We start from the raw sequence: 18,953 nt of genomic DNA, 5'->3' as shown, positions 1-18,953 counted from the left end.
AGTGTAGAACCCTCATGAAGTCTCCTAGCAAGAAGTCACAGGACCCGGCCTGATGCAATTTTAGAGCTGGATGGCCTCCAGACAGGCCCAGGAAAGGCATGACGCTGATGCCAAAGGATTAAGATGCCCCCAGGCAGGTCTCTTGGGGAGAACTGTAGGGGTACTTTTATGGTTCAGACCAGAGCATTCCCAGAGATCTCACTGGAGGAACCTGGCATAAACTCGGAGAAAGATTCCAGGAGCCCTTTCACTTCTCTCCTGTTGTGCGAGGCTGACAGACGTGGTACTCGCGGGTGTTCCCTAACTTTAGACCAAGTTCCAAGAATCTGTTTGGCCCCAAGTCCTTCTCCCCACCCCCTCCAGGTCCTTCAGCATTTATTGAGGATCCCAAGATGGGGGTGGGGTGGGTGTCAAGGTTCAGGCGTTTTAAAATTCCCTTAGCAAACGAAGGCTTTGTTTTTCTATTATTTTTAATATACATGCAGTAAAATTCACTATTTTAAGTGAAGTGCCATGAGTTCTTATAAGTGCAGAGATAACACCAACAGTCAAAATGAACATGCCATCACCCTGAAAAGAACACAGGTGCCCATTTGTTATCAAATGCCCCACCCATAATCACTGACCTGTTTTGTTTCCTATACTCTTGTCCTATCCACATCTCATAAAAGGAAAGCCTTCCTTTGTTAGGAGTCTTTTTGTAAAACTTGATGCCATTTTTCTAAAATTCAGAAATCACACTTGCCTTCCGGTGTTAAATGTCCAACACTTCCCAATAAAGATTAAGCAAAACTAAAACCTTCAAACCTGACATTCCATTTTTATGAGATACATGAGTTTGGGCAACTCTGTGCTCCCTGTGCTTGTCAGCATCTGAATGATAGGAGGGAAGGAGGTACAGATGATTGTCAAATCACATCAAACTATGGAGTGCTATGAAAACCTAAGTTATCGTGCCCCGGTCCAGGAAGATCCCACATGCCGCGGAGCAGCTGGGCCCGTGAGCCATGGCCGCTGAGCCTGCACGTCCGGAGCCTGTGCTCCGCAACGAGAGAGGCCACAGCAGTGAGAGGTCCGCGTACCGCAAACAAACAAAAAAAAGAAAACCTAAGTTAGCACGGAAAAAAAATTAGAGATTAGACATCAACTGCTCTTTAATAAAAATAACTGACTGCTTCTGTTCTACCAATTAGTTTTAGCCAACCTCAATTACTTATGCTTTCTACACTCACCAAACACCAGCCCAAATCGAAAAATATATTCTTCCAAACAACCTCTGACTGGTACATCCCACTGTCTGTGCATTCATTCAAATTGCTTTAACTCAATACATCCAATTTTCTTTGGTCAAACCAATGTGGTCCTGGTGGCTTTTGGTTAGAGACCATTGACAAAACCATTATTTAAGCTTTTATTATTAACAATGAATAAGCAATCCATTTAATGGCAGATGTTGATGTAATAAAAATGTTTATATGACAAAAAACACCTTAACTTGTATATGCCAGCTAATATTGTCTGACTGTATAATGCTTAAATTAACAATATTAGTTGATTTAAAATCCATAATTGCAATGGAATACTTTAACATATTCTCAGTACATGAAAAATAATAACATTTGTTAGTATTATGGGTTGAACTGTGTTCCCCCCAAAATTCATGTTAAAAGTTCCAGTATCTCAGAATGTGACCTTATTTGAAAATATGGTTGTTGCAGATATAGTTGAGGTCATACTAAAATAGGATGGGCCTTAACCCAATATGTATGGTGTCCTTATAAAAAGAATGCCATATGAAGAGACAGGCATGCACAAGTAGAATGCCATGTGAGGATTTTTTTTTGCGGGGGGGCTGCGTTGGGTCTTTGTTGCTGAGCGTGGGCTTTCTCTAGTTGCAGCGAGCGGGGGCTACTCTTCATTGCAGTGTGCAGGTTTCTCTTGTTGTGGAGCACTGGCTCTAGGAGCGTGGGCTCCAACAGCTGTGGTATGTGGGCTCAGTAGTTGTGACACACAGGCTTAGTTGCTCCGCAGCATGTGGGATCTTCCTGGACCAGGGCTTGAACCCGTGTCCCCTGCATTGGCAGGCGGATTCTTAACCACTGCGCAACCAGGGAAGCCCCCATGAGAAGATTAGTTATGCTTGTTGCAAGCCAATGAGCTAACAGAAGCTAGGAGAGTGCTGGAACACATATTTCCTTAGCACTTTCAGAGGATGCACGGTCCTCCCAACATCTTAACTTCGGACTTCTGCTCCAGAACTGTGAGACAAAAATTTCTGTTGCCCTAGCCACCCAGTTGTGTGGTGCTTTTTTACAGAAGCCCTAGGAAACTAATACAGTTAGTATACAAGTGATTTGGAAACACAGTAAACGAGACATTTCTAAGACATACTTACAGAAGATTTTTCTTGAAAATAAACACTGTTTTTAGTGACTTAGAATCAAACATAATAATTAAACCCATATCAAGGAACTGCATTCAGCTGTAACAGACATCTCCCCAAATTCACGAGGAATATGTTTGTTCTCACATAGGACTGAGTCAGCACATTTAACAATACAGTAGGACTTCCCTAGTGGTGCAGTGGTTAAGACTCTGCACTTCCAATGCAGAGGGCACAGGTCTGATCCCTGGTCAGGGAAGTTCTGCATGCCACATGGTGCAGCCAGAAAAAAAAAAAAAAAAAAAAATACAATACCTTAACAAAGTCCCATAGGTTGCTTTGTTTTCCTGCAACATTGTAGCTTTTGTGGTAGAATCACGATCAGAGAGTCACTAAAAGTTTTGAGAACAAAGAGTTCGCTATACAAATTAGACCTTGTAAAATATGTTAACATCTAGAGAAGAGTGGAATCACAGCATCAGAGATCACTAAACATGAGTCTGAATTAGTGGTCTGCAGGACATGTTAGGGTTTGTAGGAAAATCCAAATTGTGAGTGCCTGACCACATGACTGAATCCCTGACACCAAGCTCTTGGAGGTATTTATGGAAGCCTATAACTCTGAGAAAAATAGAAATCAAGTAATTGGCATTTCTTTTGATGATACTCTTGATTGGTAAGGCCAACAATCAGGAAAACTGGCTGAAAGCTGGTTTCCAAGTAGCCCCTATGCATCTCTCTCTCATACTTTAATGTGGCTGCAAAAACTTAGTAATGGCTTCATTTCTGCCTTCCAAGTCTCATGCCAATAGGCTACTGGTAAATTCGAACACAGAATCATAAAGGGAAGGGATTCTGGGAACTGTAGCTCCTAACATTACCCATGCTGACAAAACATAAGCCAGAACTCTGTATCTCATGGTCATATCACAAGCGTCTCTTAAGTAAAAACCCACTGTTTAATTCACTATCACAAGCAAGGACAAAGCAAAGGGCAAAGCTGGAAGTAACAATTCACATAAGACTGTACACTTGGAAGAACTCTGCATAATTACAAATTTCTGCCAACTATTTAGAAGAAAAACAGAATAAGCCTCCACTGGTCTAAATAAACAAATAAAGATTCTCTCAATCCATGGTGGAAAACATATAATGGTTGATTATCCAGTATCTGCCACACTAAGCCAGTAGGAAAGTCCAAACAAATACCACAGTGTCATTATTCCAATAACCCCTTAAAGGACAATTTAAAGAACTAACATATTAAAACTACTTATATATTAAAAATACACTTCAAATCACCCATGAGTCTAACAAACTGTAAAGATAAATGTTTTATTTCCTAAAACATAAGAAAAAACACTTCCTGCAAAATTTACGTACCGTAGCCAAAAGAGTACTTCAACAGTTAATTTTCATCTAAATGTTTATTTGCAAAAGAACTGGAAATACACTCCTTATGGGTCCACTTTAGAGATGAAGGACTCATAAAGGCAATACCAGGTTTACAACTTTTATAAGATTTCTCTCCTGATGTGAATTTTCTGAAGCACTGTGCATGAATTCATTTGCAGGAGGATTTCCCGAGTTACATATGTAGTGTTTCTTGGTAGTATGTATCCTCACATGTCTTCTTAAGGATGAGGAACAACTGAAGGCCTTCCCACACTGCTTACATTCATATGGTTTCTCTCCAGTGTGCATTCTCATATGTATTGGTAAAGATGAGGGCCATTTGAAGACTTTACCACATTCCTTACATTCGTAAGGTTTCTCTGCAGTGTGTGTCCTCACGTGCTGTTGCAAAAGTTCAGGCCAGCTGAAGGCTTTCCCACATTGCTGGCATTCATAAAGCTTCTCGGCAGTGTGCCTTCTCATGTGTCTTTGTAAGGAGATGTGGCAACTGAAAGCTTTCCCACAGAGCTTGCATTCATATGAATTGTCTCCAGGATGCATTCTCACGTGCTCTTGACAGCAAGCGGACAAACTGAAGGCTTTCCCACATTGCTTACATTCGTAGGGTTTCTCTTTAGTGTGTGTTCTCGTATGTTTTCGCAAGGATATGGGCCAGTTGAAAGTTTTTCCACACTGCCTGCACTCGTAAGGTTTCTCTCCAGTGTGCACTCTCATGTGTCCTCGAAAGGATGAGGGGTGGCTGAATGCCTTACCACACTGGTTACATTCATAGGGTTTTTCTCCACCATGCGTCCTTTCATGCCTTCGAAATGACTGGGGATAAATGAAGGCTTTTCCACATTGCTTGCATTCATAGGGTTTCTCTCCAGTGTGAATCCTTTCATGCCTTCTAAAGGATTGGAGATAAATGAAGGTTTTCCCACACTGTTTACATTCATAGGGCTTCTCTCCCGTGTGTGTTATCATGTGCCTTCGGAAAGCCGAGGAATAACTGAAGGCTTCCCCACATTCCTTACATTTATGTGGTGTCTCCCCAGTGTGTGATATCATGTGTCTTCGAAAAGTTGAGGAATAACTGAAGGCTTCCCCACATTCCATACATTTATAGGGCTTCTCTCCAGTGTGTGTTATCATGTGTCTTCGAAAAGTTGAGGAATAACTGAAAGCTTTCCCACATTCCTTACATTTATATGGCTTCTCTCCAGTATGAGTTCTCACATGACTAGTAAGACTTGAAAAATCAATGAAGGCTTTCCCACACTGCTGACATTCATAGCTTTTCTCTGCAGTATGAATCCTTATATGCCGGTTGAGGGAAGAAGTACGAGGAAAAGTTTTTCCACATAACTGACACACATAGGGTCTCTCTCCACTGTGGGTTCTCACATGCGTCCTTAGGTGTGAACGACAACTGTAGGCCTGCCCACATTCCTGACACTGATACGGTTTGTGTCCAGTGCAAACAGTGATGTGACTCTTGAGGGATGAATGATGCGTGAAGACTTTTCCATCTGCACTGCATTCATACCTTTTTACTCCAGAAAGAGTTTTCTGGTACAGGTTAAGATTTGGAGTCTGACTGAAGCCTTCCCCACATTGATCATTACTTTCGTGGAGTCTCTCCACCACATGATTTCTGTTAAAAATGAGAAGCATGTTATCAATTGTTTGATTAATAATGATTTATTAGTAAGTATGAGAATTACATTTTCACCAATTTCGGTGGATGGATAGGTTTTCTCCCCGACTTTTTTAAAAAATAAATTTATTTTATTTATTTATTTTTGGCTGCGTTGGGTCTTCATTGCTGCGCGAGGGCTTTTCTCTAGTCATGGTGAGTGGGGGCTACTCTCCGTTGCAGTGCGCGGGCTTCTCACTGCGGTGGTTTCTCTTGCTGCGGAGCACGGGCTCTAGGTGCACGGGCTTCAGTAGTTGTGGCACATGGGCTCAGTAGTTGTAGCTCACAGGCTCTAGACCGCAGGCTCAGTAGTTGTGGCGCACGAGTTTAGCTGCTTCACAGCATGTGGGATCTTCCCCAACCAGGGCTCGAACCCATGTCCCCTGCACTGGCAGGCGGATTCCCCACCGCTGTGCCACCAGGGAAGCCTTATCTGACTTCTTTTAAAGTGGAATGAACTCAATGCCACAGAAGGGGGCTCAACCACAATGATTACAAAAACAATGTTTCTTAAACATGGGCTCTTCTGTTGATTGTTTTCAGCTGTTTCTATCACACAACATCAATGTCACATTTAAGAAAAAAAATCATCGTGAAAATCTCTATGAATAAACAAATTTGATCTAGGCTTACATGTGTTTTGTTTGTTTGCTTTTTAAACTTTATGACATACTAAGATTCCCTACTGGAATACTGCTTTCTCTCATGAGTGCAACTCACCTCGGATGTCTCCCTTGATCTATGTGCTGATCTTCAAGGTTGAGTTCTTCCCAAATTTTTCCTAAGACGGAGGCCAAGGAATCATTTCCAGTGAACTTTGATATTTTATGCTCCTTGGATATTTTATTCCCATAAATATCCTGCTGAGAAACTGACCCATTGGCCTTAAATTGAGTCTCATCATCTGAAAGCAAAAAGAGAACAAATCTTACAAGAAAGGAGGTACCTGTTAGCCAAAAAGGACACTGAGGAGTTTAGCTATGTCAAGACTTCATCAGTAACAAGTGTAAGGGGTCAAAATGGTAAGCACTTTAATAAACACAGTAAAATTCTCATATGGTTCAAAAACAGACCTCACTGGGCCCCATGAAATCTATATCCACCAATGATGCAAAAGGAGCTTTCTTTACAGAAAGAAAAACTCAGTTTAATACACAGATTCTCAGTCTCATGGGGAGAAACTATTAGATTCTAGCTCTATGATGGTTATGACCGTGTCTGTCTTATTAGTTAACGTATTTCCTTTCCACAGTCCAATTCTTGGAACAGTGATGTGCCAGAAATGCTTGTCTCTAAATGACTACGTGAGGGAATGATGTCATTCTTACCCACTGAGGCCAGGTTTCTGAAGTTTTCCAGCATCACATCTCTGTAGAGCTCCCTCTGAGCAGAATCCAGTAAAGCCCACTCCTCCAGAGTGAAGTCCACGGCCACATCCTCAAAGACCACCGAGTTCTGAAACACCCAAGATATGTGCAGGAACATGGGTGAGACTCACAGCATTGAACAACTGGACTCAAGTCACAGGAAGTTCAAATAAGATTCTGTGGTCACCTAACATCTACTCTGTGATTCAGTCATCACACCTCCTACTTTATGTCCACAATCATAGATTATCCTCATAGATTTAACAGCACTAACACATTGAACTTATCTCTACACTTTTACTGTGACCATTCAAGTCTTATTCTTCTCTAACCAAAGGGTTTAGACCACATTGGAGAAACGAAAAATATGCTAAACAAATGAAATAATACTTGCATTTTAAGACCCATCAATCCCTTGTGACACAAGTGACTTTAGCTCCTTCCTACTGTACAACATCCATAAGCACATGAAGCCCAAGGTCAACCTTGATGAGGTTTAAGGAATACAAACACAATGAAGGACTGGGAACTTTTCCTTCTCTTTCCGCCACCATATGAGAGGCCCATGGGCCTGTGGGAACGCAACTTGCTGCAAGGGCCTGCTAGCCATATTATCTTTTTTTTTTTTTTTTTTAACATCTTTATTGGAGTATAATTGCTTTACAGTGGTGTGTTAGTTTCTGCTGTATAACAAAGTGAATTGGCTATACGTATACATATACCCCCATAACTCCTCCCTCTTGCATCTCCCTCCCACCCTCCCTAACCCACCCCCCTAGGTGGTCACAAAGCACCGAGCTGATCTCCCTGTGCTATACGCTGCTTCCCACTAGCTATCTATTTTACATTTAGTAGTGTATATAAGTCCATGCTACTCTCACTTCTTCCCAGCTTACCATTCCCCCTCCCCATGTCCTCAAGTCCATTCTCTACGTCTGCATATTTATTCCTGTCCTGCCCCTAGGTTCTTCAGAACCCTTTTTTTTTCTAGATTCCATATATGTGTGTGTGTGTGTGTGTGTGTCAGCATATGGTATTTTTCTCTTTCTGACTTACTTCACTCTGTATGACAGACTCTAGGTCCATCCAAGCCACACTGTCTTAAAGAACTCCAGGCCATCAGGACAGTCCAACTGGCTGAATGAAATATTTCTTTTGAAGAAGTTAATTAATTTTAAGATTTTTGTGTAATAGCTATCACCAGCTCAGTTTCTACTCTTTTCCTCTGTGTATTTTCATGAAAATAGGACGTCAAAACTGCATATGTTACCTAAACTCCTGAGCCAGTGCTGCTGCCCACCAGTTCTGAGTTCACACACACACACACACACACACACACACACACACACACACACAGGTTACATGATGCCAAAACAGCTCTTCTACCAGACCCATAAAAGAGTACTCTTACAGACCTTGAGGATAAGGTTAAGAGTCCTACTTTGCAAAGGACTTTAACATCAAAAACTTCTGACAGTGGGCTTTCCTGGTGGCACAGTGGTTGAGAATCCACCTGCCAACCCAAGGGACACAGGTTTGAGCCCTGGCCTGGGAAGATGCCACATGCCACGGAGCAACTAAGCCCATGAGCCACAACTACTGAGCCTGTGTGCCTAGAGCCCATAAGCCACAACTACTGAGGCCCACGTGCCTAGAGCCCATGCTCCACAACAAAAGAAGCCACCGCAATGAGAAGCCCACGCACCACAACGAAGAGTAGCCCCCGGTTGCCACAACTAGAGAAAAGCCCACGTGCAGCAACAAAGACCAAATGCAGACAAAAAGAAATTAATTAATTAATTTTGAAAAGAAAACATCTGACAGCAAATTTAGCCTTGAGTATAAAATACACAGAGGATTCAGCAGTGCTTTCCTACAAAGGAAACACTCCCTTGCCTCAAATTCCAGGAGACACTGATTCCACACAAACCATCCTGGAGGCTGCACTCTCAATTTCTCTCATGTCCATGTCCCTCCCCTGGTGGGCACATGAGTGTGTCAGGCCAACCCCTAAGCACAGGGACCACTGAGCTGCATGCCTCCCTTAAGCCATGGTTTTTTAAAAAGTTCATCACATCAACCCACTAACATCCATGAGCGGGGAAAGAAAACACTCTCATGTAATAATCCTGATGCCAGTATTTCGTACATATTCAACAGAGTAGCAGCATAACAGGAATATCCCTACTATACAGGGAACAGGAGCTTCTGGAGCTTCTGGAGCTTCTGGAGGTGAGATGCTCTCCGTACAGTTATCTGTAGTGTTTCCTCTACCTAGTGTGCAGGAAAGGAGTTGACATTGCAAACCTTAACTTTATCCTTGGCAGTGACTGCTGGCAAGGTTGGCCTTGGCCAGTGTGTGGGAACTTTAATTTCTGAAGGTTTCACATCACCCTAATTATTACTCCCTGTCTCTGACTGTGCAGACAACACTGTTACTGCTGAGCACCTGCTTTTCGCCTGGGAGTCAGGGCTTTGGGTCCTTGTTGCGCAGAGGATGCTCACATGATCAGCTGTGAGCTGATAAAAACCCCCGATGAACTGAGTCCCCAGTGAGCTTCTGGTAGATGGTATTTCACATGCTGTCACAACTCATCGCTGGGGCTATCAGGTGTGTTATGTGCGACTCCACTGGGAAAGGACTCTTAAAAGCCTGCACCTGGTTTCCTTCACATTTCTCTTCATGTGCCTTTTCCCTTTGCTGATTCTGCTGTGTTCTTTTGTTGTAACAAATCATAGTCATGACTCCAACTATATGCTGTCACGTGAGTCCTACCTGCAGGACCTAGGGGTGGTCTTGGGGACACCAGACACATTAGAACTGGGATTTGCTAGAGCAACCCCGATTCACTAAAATATAGCAAAAGCACTGTCTGGGAAGTGAGAGGGTGAAGGGGGAGGGGATGGCAAACCTTTGCAGCAGGGTAGCTATGGAGTCATCCGGGGTATGAAAGGGCAGCTGAGCTGTCTGGTGTGAGGCTAAAAGTTGAATGAGGGATGGGAATTCCCTGGCTGTCCAGTGGTTAGGACTCGGTGCTTTCACTGCTGGGGCCTGGGTTCCATCCCTGGTCGGGCAACTAAGATCCCACAAGCCGTGCCAGCCCCCCCCACCCCGCCCCTGCCAAAAAAAATATGTTGACTGAGGTACAAATAAGCAATCCAACTCCAGGAGGGCCAGCTCACTGGATATACCAGCTGCCTGTGGCCATGGAGGCCAAGTGAGAAGAAAATCAAAGTTCAGCACAGGTGACACCTTTGATTTTTGCTCTCTCTTCCAGGCAGGAGGAGAAAGGGCCAGCAAGTTCCCAAAAGTGAGCTTTGGATAGGCAAAAAATGTTAAAAGATTGTACTGCATCAGGAGAAAAAAAGTTAAACCAGTTCGTAGAGCTGAAACAAAATTTTAGACAAACCAAAGGGGAGGTGATAGCCAGCCTTTCTTCAGCCTAGCTGCTGGGCCTCCTGGCCCACCCACATGTGCCAGCCAAGATCTTCCCAGCTGTAATGCTATTCCTGTAAACGCTAAATATGTTTACAGGGACAGGCTGAAATCCTAACCCCTGATACGTATAAATGTGACCTTACTTGGAAATAGGGTCTTTGCAGATGTAATCAAACTAAGATGAGGTCATTAGGATGGGCCCTAATCCAATGACTGGTGTCCAAAGGAGATGGGGAAAATGCCATGTGAAGACAGAGCCACACAGAGAAGGCAGCAGAGGAAGAAGATGGACGTAGAGACTGGAATCATGCTGCCACAAGCAATGGAACGCCTGGGGATACAGAAGCTATAAGAGACAGGAAATGACCCCAGGACCCTAGAGAATTCTGAGGGAGCATGATACTGCCAACACCTTCATTTTGGACTTCAGCCTCCAGAAATGTGAGAGAACACCCACATTGTGGTAATTTGTTATGGCAGCCCTTGGAAATGAACACAAGGTTTGATTGCAATGAGGGGAAAAAAAGGGGAGGAGAAATTTTTTTTTTCTTTACTTAAAATGGTTTTGTTTTGTGGCTACTACACCTGCTTGGATGGCAAAAATGGATACTAATGGTATTTGCTTGTGCTAGAGAGATCATCCCCATCAGTGCAAAGAAAAATGAGACACAGCTTCCTTGCTGTTTCCAACTGGTGCCTGGGTTGGAATTTGAACCCTAAGTATCAGAAACAAGATTAGGTCTCCATAAGTGATTTTTTACTATGACTTTTACCCACTGGAGGTTCAAAAAGAGATAAACAGGGACTTCCCTGGTGGTGCAGTGGTTAAGAATCTGCCTGCCAATGCAGGGGATACGGGTTCAAGCCCTGATCCATGAAGATCCCACATGCCGTGAAGCAACTAAGCCCATGTGCCACAACTACTGAGCCTGCACTCTAGAGCCCACGAGCCACAACTACTGAGCCCACACGCCTAGAGCCTGTGCTCTGCAACAAGAAAAGCCACCGCAATGAGAAGCCCGTGCACCGCAATGAAGAGTAGCCCCCGCTCAATGCAACTAGAGAAAGCCCACACGAAGCGACAAAGACCCAACACAGCCAAAAATAAATAAATAACTAAATAAATGAATTTATTTTTTAAAAAAAGAGGTAAACAAAAAGACAGGCAATCTTTAAGTAAAGATATACTTTTGGAATTTTAGGTAGAAGTTTTCAGTTTGCTAAAAAGCCCTTTTGAAAACCTATTTCGGATGACCTTCAGAGGCTGATTGCCCAGCCACAGGCTTAGTTGGGACTCTAAGGCAAACAAGACAAAAAGGGCTTAGGACAGTCTCAGTGCAGGGAGAAAGGTACCCAGTCCTGTTGACTGTGCTTTATTCTTGCAGTCAGAAATCACAGCCATGGGCTTCCCTGGTGGTGCAGTGGTTGAGAGTCCGCCTGCCAATGCAGGGGACATGGGTTCGTCCCCCGGTCCGGGAAGATCCCACATGCCACGGAGCAGCTAGGCCCATGAGCCATGGCCGCTGAGCCTGCGCGTCCAGAGCCTGTGCTCCGCAACGGGAGAGGCCACAACAGTGAGAGGCCCGTGTAACGTAAAAAAAAAAAAAAAGAAATCACAGCCATGAGCAGACTATACATCGAAGCCTGGGAGGCCTCCTAGTGAATCTCTGAACCTAGGGTGGTCATGGGGACTGCTACAGACTGAAGGTTTATGTTCCCCCAAAGTTCATGTCAAAACCTAATCTCCAATGTGATCGTGTTTGGAGGTGGGCCTTTTGGAGGTGGCCAGGAATGGGATTTGCCCTTATAAAAAGGACCCCAAAGAGTTCCCTGGACCCTTCTGCTGTGTGAGGACACAACGGGAAGACGGCCACCTACGAACCAGGAAGCAGACTCTCACCAGACACTGAATCTGCTGGTGCCTTCATCTTGGACTTCCAGCCTCCAGAACTGTGAGAAACAAAGGTCTGCTGTGTATAAGCCACCCAGCTTACAGTTGCCCCAGCTGACTAAGACAGGGACTCCCAACACACCTAGCTTGAAACCATCAAATATCTAACACTTTACAATATTAATTATTTTCTTTTTTTGTTTTTGTAGGAATTTTTTCATTCTTTTTAAAAATATTTTTGTTATATTACAATATTAATTTTTTAAATGTGCCATTGAGCACACATTATATGAGAAAGACAAAGAGCTTTGCACGCATTAGCTCATATATACTTATAATAACTCTGTAAAGCAGACAAGATTAAAACGAGTTGAGAGGAAATGCAGAACAGTGAATTAATAACATCATGCCAGCTTGGTACACCTGCCCTTCTTTCACACACACCTCACAGTTGTTTTGCTAGTGTGACTGTTACTTCCCACTGTGATGAGGAGATAAGCTAGCTTCTGCCGGGCGCTGTGGAGAGCAGCCAACAGAAACATCCTATTCCATCCTTACATCTCACACTGCTTCTCCTGCCAAAGCCCCGTGCCCATGCAAAAACGCTTTGTTTGAAGACCTGACCTCTGGCTCTTTCATTTAGTAAAATTTATTTAGGTTACAGTACTTGCAGGCACTAGGGCTACAGCACTAACAAAACAAAAATTCTGAATCACGTGGATCTTAAATTCTTTTGGAGGAAAGCAGTAAATAAGCAAATCAAATATAATTACTGAGGAAAATGTGGCAGAGCAAGGGGATTTGGAGGGGGTATATATATATATATATATATATATATACATATATATAGAGAGAGGGGGGCAGAGATTTTCACATGTGTGTATATACACATTGATATCGATATACACATATATGAATGGATGGCTGCAGGGCAGAGTAAGGGAGAACAGTAAAATAACCATTTGAGATAAGACCACAAACTGGCACCTAAAAATCTAAAAAACACATATATACACACATAATTATATATAATTATATATATCTTCACGTAATTCAACATACTCAACATATTGGTGATATTTGGAGAGTGGCAGAGGGGCCTGCCACTGGGGTTCTTCAAGTCTTTTTTTTCTTTTTTTGCTATGCGGGCCTCTCACTGTTGTGGCCTCTCCCGTTGTGGAGCACAGGCGCCGGACGCGCAGGCTCAGCGGCCATGGCTCACGGGCCCAGCCGCTCCGCGGCATGTGGGATCCTCCCGGACCAGGGCACGAACCCGTGTCCCCCATATCGGCAGGCGGACTCTCAACCACTGCGCCACCAGGGAAGCCCTAGAAGTCTTTTAAGAAAGCTTGTTCTACATTTAGGGCTGAGTTTCATTCAACAGAGGATTACTTTTTAAAAATATTTCTGTCAACTGTACGTATGTCACATGCATTTCCTGCACTGATGTTATATAATACAACAGAAAACTCTAAAATCAATTCACGGGATTTACCTGTAATCATCTTAGAGTTGCTGAAAGCCATTTTATAATATTCAACAGTTATACATAAAAAAACACTCTTACCAATGGGGAATAGATGGTAATGTGCATGACTGGATAAAGGAAAATGGACAAAAGAATATTCGAACGAGACCAAAGAACGTATAAATGATATGAAGTTCACTGTTTTCTCAATTAGGTACAAATGAAGTGTGGACAGCTGATCTGACTCTCAGTCAACATTACCTTAGCAATCCAATCTGGAAAATGCACAAATGTGCAATGCCAGGAGACACTTGTCTTAATGCCTAACTCAACAGCTGCACATGTATGACACCAACAGAACACAAAGATAATCGTACAATAAGATTCTGAACAAGATCTCAGGATAAAAATTCAACATAAAAATAAATTTCATTACCATTCTAATTAATAGCAACAGCAAGTTGGAAAGTTCACTTTAAAAAGATAACACATACATAAACAAATGGGACCTAATGAAACTTAAAAGCTTTGCACAGCAAAGCAACCAACCCATAAACAAGATGAAAAGACCATCCTCAGAATGGGAGAAAATATTTGAAAACGAAGCAACGGACAAAGGATTAATCTCCAAAATATACAAACAGCTCATGCAGCTCAATATCAAAAAAACAAACATCACAATCAAAGAATGGGCAGAAGACCTAAATAGACATTTCTCCAAAGAAGACATACAGATGGCCAACAAATACATGAAAAGATGCTCAACATCACTAATTATCAGAGAAATGCAAATCAAAACTACAATGAGGTATCACCGCACACTGGTCAGAATGGCCATCACCAAAAAAATCTACAAGGCTTCCCTGGTGGCGCAGTGGTTGAGAGTCCGCCTGCCGATGCAGGGGACACAGGTTCGTGCCCCGGTCCGGGAAGATCCCACATGCCGCGGAGCGGCTAGGCCCGTGAGCCATGGCCGCTGAGCCTGCACGTCCGGAGCCTGTGCTCCGCAACGGGAAAGGCCACAACAGTGAGAGGCCCGCGTACCGCAAAAAAAAAAAAAAATCTACAAACAGCGTTTCCCTGGTGGCACCGTGGTTAAGAATCCGCCTGCCAATGCAGGGGACACAGATTCGAACCCTGGTCTGGGAAGATCCCACATGCCATGAAGCAACTAAGCCCATGTACCACAACTACTGAGCTTGTGCTCTAGGGTCCGTGAACCACAACTACTGAGCCCGCGCACCACGACTGAGCCCGCGAGCCACAACTACTGAAGCCCATGCGCCTAGAGCCTGTGCTCTGCAACAAGAGAAGCAACCACAATGAGAAGCCCGAGCACTGCAACGAAGAATAGCCCCTGCTCACCGCAACTAGAGAAAGCCCGCGCGAAGAAACAAAGACCCAATGCAGCCAAAAATAAATAAATAAATAAATTAAAAAAAAATAAATCTACAAACAGGACTTCCCTGGTGATGCAGTGGTTAAGAATCGCCTGCCAATGCAGGGGACACAGATTCGAACCCTGGTCTGGGAAGATCCCACATGCCATGGACCAACTAAGCCCATGCGCCACAACTACTGAGCCTGCCCTCTAGAGCCTGCGAGCCACAACTATTGAGGTTGTGAGCCACAACTACTAAAGCCCACGCACCTAGAGCCCGTGCTCTGCAACAAGAGAAGCCACTGCAATGAGAAGCCCATGCACCACAACAAAGAGTAGCCCCGGCTTGCCGCAACTAGAGAAAGCCCACGCACAGCAACAAAGACCCAATGCAGCCAAAAAAAAAAAAAATTTAGGGCTTCCCTGGTGGCGCAGTGGTTGAGAGTCCGCCTGCCGATGCAGGGGATGAGGGTTCATGCCTGCGTACCGCAAAAAAAATAAATTAAATAATTAATTAATTATAAAAACACTTAACTTTGGGCTTCCCTGGTGGCGCAGTGGTTCAGAGTCCGCCTGCCGATGCAGGGGATACGGGTTCATGCCCCCGTCCGGGAAGGTCCCACATGCTGTGAAGCGGCTGGGCCCGTGAGCCATGGCTGCTGAGCCTTCGCATCCGGAGCCTATGCTCCGCAACGGGAGAGGCCACAACAGTGAGAGGCCCGCATACCGCAAAAAAAAAAAAAAAAAAAACACAACAAAATACTTAACTTAAAAAAAAAATCTATAAACAATAAATGTGGAGAAAAGGGAACCCTCATGCACTGTTGGTGGGAATGTAAACTGATAGAGCCACTATGCAGAACAGTATGGAGGTTCCTTAGAAAACTAAAAACAGAAGTAGCATATGACCCAGCAATCCCATTACTGGGCATACACCCAGAGAAAATCATAATTCAAAAACACACATGCACCCCAATGTTCACTGCAGCACTATTTACAATAGCCAGGACATGGAAGCAACCTAAATGTAGAACATGTGGTACATATATACAATGGAATATTACTCAGCCACAAAAAAGAACGAAATTGGGTCATTTGTAGAGATGTGGATGGACCTAGAGACTGTCATACAAAGTGAAGTTAAGTCAGAAAGAGAAAAACAAATAGTGTATATTAACGCATATATATTTGGAATCTAGAAAAATGGTATAGATGATCTTACTTGCAAAGCAGAAGTAGAGACACAGACAAAGAGAACAAACATATGGATACCAAGGGAGAGGTGAGGTGGGGGGGAAGAATTGGGAGAATGGGATTGACATATATACACTATTGATGCTATGTATAAAATAGATAACTAATGAGAACCTACTGTATAGCACAGGGAACTCTACTCAGTGCTCTGTGGTGACCTAAATGGGAAGGAAATCCAAAAAAGAGGGGATATACGTATATCTATAGCTGATTCACTCTACTGTACAGTAGAAACTAACATAGCATCGTAAAGCAACTATACTCCAATAAAAATTAATTTTAAAAAAGGGAAAAAAGATAACACATACAGAAGAAACTAACACATTGTTAATCAACTACACTCCAATAAAAATTATTACTAAAAAAAAAAAGATAACACATACCATGGTAAAAACCAAATTGAAGTAGTACAAAATCAGTTTAACGAAGGCTATAAAAAGAACCTAACAAAAATTTTAAAACATGAAGGATAATAACAAAGCAAAATGAAATAAATGACAAGATGGCACATGTTCTTAAAAAGAAATCAGTGTTACCAAGATCAACCCTCCCAAGACAGTCTTTATAAAATTCCATAAAATTGCCAAACCAGATGTTTTTTAGGATTTGACAAATACTAATTTTACACACAAATGCCCCCAAACAGGCAAAATATTCCGAAGAACCAGGCAGGAATCCGTCTATCACACTGCAAGGGTTTTAAAGCAGCAGCAACTCCTGACAGGACGGAATTGGCAAAGGAATGGACGAATAAATCTACAGAAAGGAACAGAGCCTGAAGCAGGCCTGTGTCTATGGGGAGGGGGAGACCTGATTCACCACAGGGTACCCACGGGGAGCCAAGCATAAATGATAAGACACTTCCACACATGCGACAGGACAAACTGGTATCTAAGTAACATCCGTGTATTCCCACCTCTTCCATGGACAATAACTAATTTACTGCAGATTTAAGCAAAGTGTATAGCAGATAATGAAAAACAACAGCATCATCTACTGTCACAAATTAAATAACTGGTATTTTTGGTGAATCTTTAAAATTCACCAATTTCACCTACCACACTATGTGGTACTGTATTCACTTCTCTTCAGCTGTACAGGAAGGGACAGACCTGACAAACTTACTACAGATAGGAGCAGATTTTAAAAGAATGTTTAACAAACGTAATGTATGACATTTTCTTTTTTTTCTGAAACTCACCCCCTTTGAAGGTATTTTATCTTAGATTTCCTGCTGTACTAATTCAATGTATTTTACACTTGCTGAAAATCTGAGGTTCCAATAAGTGAATACATCTTTTCAAGGTGAAAAACCCACGGAGGGGTTGTGCTGAACTGGTACCCAGACACAGATGACTCAGGGTCAAGTGCAGCTACGCTACCACGAGGGGCACCCCTCCCCCACTGCTCACTAACGTGCTCCCTGAACAAAGGACACCGGCTGTGTCCCCGCTGTGTGGCCAATGCATTTGGCTTGGGGGGTGGGAGGGGGTGAGGGGTGCTGCCCCACCTCACAATGGGCTTTCCTTGACCTTTGCGTTAGTTTTTCTCCCTTGTGTGGTTCTTGCGAGAACCCAGGGGGCAGGAATCATTTCCGTCTTTTCCCCTCAGGCGTCCGGTCAGCTGACAAGTAGTGTCCCTCCAGGGAATGAGAACTGGGGCTGGGATCATATAGGACGAAGGACCTACCAGAGGACGCCCTCCCAGCCCAGGGCCCCCAAGCAGGTCTCCCCAGGATCCCCGCCCGCTCCCGCAGGCTGTCGACTGGGAGGAGCCGACCAGGGGCTGATGTTCCTGGACCTCCGGGAGGAGGGCAGTTGTGCACATCTAGGTCACCCAGATAATCCTGAGACACCGGCCCCACAAGCGGGGACCGGACAGGACGCCGGGACCCCACCCCGCGACCGCTTCCAGCCGGTTCCGGACGGTTCGTAACAGGCCCTCCCGGTCTCGGGCCCCGGTCCCGCGGACTCACCATCTCCGCCGGGCTCCCGGCTCTCCCAGGCGTCCTTGCCACGGCCCGCGCAGGTGAGAAGTACGGGGACCGGACACCTAGGCCCGCGCGGCGCAGGTGCGCAGGAGTGCCACGGCTGGCTGAGAACTACCCGCTCACGGGCTGGGAGCGTGCTCTGACTGGACGGTGCTCCTGGCACTCTCTTCCACCTGGCTCTTGATTGGGAGATGCTTCACGCCCCACCGTCCTGATTGGACAGTGCTTCGGGCATTGCTACTGCCCGGGCCCCTGACTGGACGGTTTCCCGAGACCCGCCCCCGAAGCCCCTGATTGGACAGTTCTCTGGGCCGGGCCCGTGAGCGCCTGATTGTTCTCCGGGCACCGCCCCGTCGCATCTGATTGGACATTCCTCCCAGGCCCGCCCTCTGGTTATTGAGTGACAGGACTTCGTGACACGCTGTGGACCGACCCGCCCGCGCGGGACGTGGGCTCCAAGCAGAACCCGCTCTCGGGAGGTCGAACCCGGCGTCCTCCCGCAGTTCGGCGGCCCCTCTTGTCCTCCTCCTGGACCGGGAAGTCCTGATTCAGTTTCCACGCGGAGCGCCCCTTGTCCGGAGCCGGGACTGGACAGGATGGGACGGGGGAAGGAGAGGGTCTAGTGACCTCCGGGGTCAGGAGTCGGCCCGGGGGCGAGGTCACCGTGGAAACATATATTTGTTTAA

General features: G+C 44.6%; 1 protein-coding gene across 1 annotated transcript; it reads right to left on the bottom strand.

The window, feature by feature from the left end:
• Positions 1–3,887: 3,887 nt before the first annotated feature.
• Positions 3,888–18,581, bottom strand: LOC131754433 (zinc finger protein 555-like). Its single transcript, XM_067033103.1, is given in 5 exon segments — positions 3,888–4,030; positions 4,033–5,435; positions 6,198–6,381; positions 6,806–6,932; positions 18,253–18,581. Coding segments are annotated over 5 exon segments (1,776 nt in total). The 5' UTR covers positions 18,256–18,581; the 3' UTR covers positions 3,888–3,971.
• Positions 18,582–18,953: the final 372 nt, after the last annotated feature.

This window comes from Kogia breviceps, chromosome 4 (assembly GCF_026419965.1).
Source record: "Kogia breviceps isolate mKogBre1 chromosome 4, mKogBre1 haplotype 1, whole genome shotgun sequence".
Lineage (NCBI taxonomy): Eukaryota > Metazoa > Chordata > Mammalia > Artiodactyla > Physeteridae > Kogia > Kogia breviceps.
This window is presented reverse-complemented; position numbering and strand designations above follow the sequence as displayed.